The sequence below is a fragment of the Bactrocera neohumeralis genome, unplaced genomic scaffold (genome assembly GCF_024586455.1).
Source record: "Bactrocera neohumeralis isolate Rockhampton unplaced genomic scaffold, APGP_CSIRO_Bneo_wtdbg2-racon-allhic-juicebox.fasta_v2 ctg169_1, whole genome shotgun sequence".
NCBI lineage: Eukaryota > Metazoa > Arthropoda > Insecta > Diptera > Tephritidae > Bactrocera > Bactrocera neohumeralis.
In genome coordinates this window covers 123,212-127,399 of record NW_026089805.1, presented here as the reverse complement: position 1 = coordinate 127,399, position 4,188 = coordinate 123,212, and the positions used below count along the sequence as shown (strand labels likewise).

At 34.0% G+C, this 4,188-nt stretch overlaps 1 protein-coding gene across 1 annotated transcript; it reads left to right on the top strand.

The window, feature by feature from the left end:
* The first annotated feature begins 1,253 nt into the window (after positions 1-1,253).
* Positions 1,254-2,066, top strand: LOC126766569 (uncharacterized). Its single transcript, XM_050484330.1, has one exon. The coding sequence runs from the start codon at positions 1,254-1,256 to the stop codon at positions 2,064-2,066; it is 813 nt and encodes a 270-aa protein (XP_050340287.1).
* The last annotated feature ends 2,122 nt before the right edge of the window (positions 2,067-4,188 follow it).

Here is a 4,188-nt window from a genome sequence, read left to right as displayed (position 1 = left end):
GCTCAAGAACCACTTAACGAATCACCTCCAAATTTTTAGGGTACCTTCGGGCCTATGAGTAGATGGTTTCTGTGAAGTTTGCATTGCATTGGACAAGTGGTTTCAAAGATATATGGTCTGTTCTGAAATGCACCATGTTGCGCAAACTGCTTTTGCCCGACCAGCAGCACTGCAAAATGTAAGTATTAGAAAAAAGTCGCCGCTCAGCTAGCTAGCAAGAATGATGCATAACGAGGCATCTCGACAGGATAGAATATATAGAATACGAACTGTCAAATCTATAACTATTGCCATTGCCAAATCTGTATGTGGGCATTTGCTATCATGATATAATCATTTGCGCAAAGGCGTAGGGTAGGTAGGTTCGAGCTGATGTAGCCCATGCTTTGAGCTCTTGAAAAATTTATTTTATCATTTGCGAAATGCCGTCGGGTAGGTAGCTGATGTAGCGCACGTTTTGAGCTTTTGAGCTGTTGAACTCTTTAAATCTTTTATGTGGAAAATAAAAAAGGATAAAGATCCTTTTGTTTACAAATGTATTTCTGGGAAAAATAAAATAAAGATAAAGATCCTTTTGTTTGCAAATGTATTTCTGGGAAAAATAAAATAATAACAAAGGATAAAGATCCTTTTTTTTACAAATGTATTTTTGAGAAAAATAAGAATTCATATATTTGGGCTAATAATTGTGGCATAAATTTAATATACCAATTAAAATAATAATGTTTAAATGATCAATCATATTCGGTTCTAAAGCTAAAGCAAAAAAAAGGATAAAGATCCTTTTGTTTACAAATGTATTTCTGGGAAAAATAAAATAAAGATAAAGATCCTTTTGTTTGCAAATGTATTTCTGGGAAAAATAAAATAATAACAAAGTATAAATATCCTTTTTTTTACAAATGTATTTTTGGGAAAAAAAAGAATTCATATATTTGGGCTAATAATTGTGGCATAAATTTAATATACCAATTAATTAATTAATTATTATTAATTTTCCTGGTGGTACGGGAAAAACATTTGTCATATCACTGATTTTGGCTGCCATTCGATCGCAAAACAAAATTGCACTGGCACTAGCTTCGTCTGGAATTGCGGCGACTTTATTGGATGGTGGACGAACAGCACACTCCGCATTAAAATTGCCATTGAATGTACACGTGCTTGAAAACCCCACGTGCAATATTTCAAGGAATTCTGCAATGGCAAAAGTTTTGCGGCAAACAGACATCATTTTATTGGATGAATGTACGATGACTCATAAAAAATCGCTAGAAGCACTTGATCGGACATTGAAAGATATACGTGGCAATGCTGGAATATTTGGTGGTGCATTAATTTTGTTGTCCGGCGATTTTCGCCAAACATTACCAGTGATTCCAAGATCAACACCGGCGGATGAGATCAACGCATGCTTAAAGTCATCGATGTTGTGGCGACATGTTCAAACTATGACACTGAATATTAACATGCGTGTTCAGTTGAACAATGATCCATCTGCATATCACTTTTCAAAACAATTGTTGGACATCGGCAATGGTAAAATTCAAAGCACCAACGGATTTATAACGTTGCCAAACAATTGTTGCACCATTGTTGAATCTCATGATGAACTAATTGATCGCGTCTTTCCAAACATTGTTGGAAATATTATGAATCATACTTGGTTAAGAGAACGCGCAATACTGGCACCAAAAAATGTTAATGTAAATGACATTAATTTTGAGATTCAAGAAAAATTGCCAGGTGTCGTAACATCATATAAATCATTCGACAGCGCAATGAATCAAGATGATGCAGTAAATTATCCAATTGAATTTTTGAATTCTTTGGAACCGCCTGGTATGCCGCCTCATTGCTTGAATTTAAAGATCGGCTCATCCATCATTTTGTTACGTAATTTAAATGCACCAAAGCTTTGCAATGGAACACGACTTGCAGTAAAAAAACTTATGTTAAATTTGATTGAAGCCACAATATTGACTGGCACAGCGAAAGGTGATGTTGTGCTTTCGAATTTAAGCGCTTGCAATTTCCAGTGCGCCTGGCATTTGCAATGTCGATAAATAAAGCACAAGGGCAAACGCTTAAAGTGTGCGGTTTGAATTTGATAGAGCCGTGTTTTTCGCATGGCCAGTTCTACGTGGCATGCTCAAGAGTGGGAATGCCACATTGCTTATTCATCTTTACTACAGATGGAAAAACCAAAAATATTGTTTATCCTAATGTATTGGCTTAAGAAAGAAAAATATTAAATAAAACAGATTTTTCGAACTTTCACAACAAAAAAAATTATACTTCACCAACACAACAAAAATCGAATGAAATGACTTAAGAAATTTTTTTTTTGAAATAAAACAAATATTTTGAAATTTCACATTAAAATAGAAATGCTAGAAGTTTCCATTATAGTGTTGCATGGGTGTAGCAACGCACACCGGGCCCCGCTAGTTATTTATAAAATTTGCTTAATTTTAGTTCCAATTTCTCACTGGGCTACTTTTTTTCGTGCTCACCAACACAGTGACAGATCCTCTCATGCCGACCACTGGTGTGAAGTTAGTTTATAAAATTTTGCTATGAAATGCCGACCACAGCCGAGTAGACAACATTGTTGTTGGTAGCTTTCGCACTTGCGCCTTCGCGTATGTGGGTATGTGTGTAACGAAAGCAAATGACAGAAACATTTGTAATTATTCATTCTCTTACATACACATATGCTCTTTTCTGTAGAAGCGCTGCTAATATTAGCTTAATGTAAAAATTGAAGAACTTTAAACCCAAATACATCAAAAGTGGTTCAATGAATTTAAAATCTGTAAAATTTGTGCAAAGTTTCAGATCGCACACTTAAATTTGATGTATTATTTGTCTCTGTACGTTTTGTAGAATAATATATAGATATTACATAAATATTTAATTAATATAATTTTAATTAATATATGTTTTTTAAGTTAAATATTTATATACATACATATGTATGTATTTATTTACTTTAGGCATTTGAAGTTTTGATGAAATCTTAAGTCATATGCATATAATTATGTCTACATGTAAACAGATTAGAAAAAACCATGCGCATAATGCTCACATATTCACATATGTATGTAATTTTGTGTTCATGTAAACAAATTTGAAAGAATCATTCGCATTATGTTTGTAAATTTGTATACACACAACTTTGTATGTAAATACATATATACACCCATTGTTCATATAAATAATTTTTTTTTTAATTTTTAATAAAATATTCCATTCATTGGTTTCTTATTTGTGTTCTTTATTACTAAAAATTATAAAAACCATAAAATTTAAAAAAATTTGCTCACATTTCCATAAATTTGTCTAATACGATTGGTAGTAATTTGCGTTCGAACGACGATTCGAACGAACGGATACGTTTATATACTCGTTCACGTTTGTCATCATGCCAGATTACGATAGAAGCGTTAGGGTCACGTATATAAGCGCTACGATCACGTATGTCATAATACGAAATACAGACTTTCACGTGACGAGTGACACGTTCACGAATGTAACGATTCGACCCCAGTATACACATATAAATATGTCGCCCGCAAAAACAATCGTCTCAAACATCATCATACATACTTATATGCGTACACATGTAAATATGTGCGTATGACATTCCCACACAAATAATGCATACACAACATACATACTTATATGCGTTCATATGTAGATATGTCATCCGCAAAAATTACAAATATTGTTCTACAAAAACAACAATCGTCTAAGGCTACGTTTATGACCGAGCGGATTGGCGTCGCGCGATGCGATGAAAATCGCTACTAGCGATCAAATACATAAATCCATACGGAGGTGTTTATCGTGCAGCGATTCAGCGAAAAGCGGTTTCAGCGAAAATGGAGCGACTGCTAGCGACGAAAATCGAAAAGCGATCAAAATTTTTGATTCAGTTGAGCGAATTGCGTTAACAGTGTTGCCAACTTAGTGGATTTTCCACTAGATCTGGTGGTTTAGGCATGCCTTACAGCGAGATTTTTTTGGTTTTAGTGGCTAGTGGATTTTATAGTGCATTAGATTGTTCCAGTTAGTGGTAATTTACGGATTTAACCGCTAGTGTGATTCATAAAATGCTCTGTATACGTTATAGTTAAAAAAAGTTTAGGATGTAGGCAACATTGCTCAAATTAAATCTGTCGG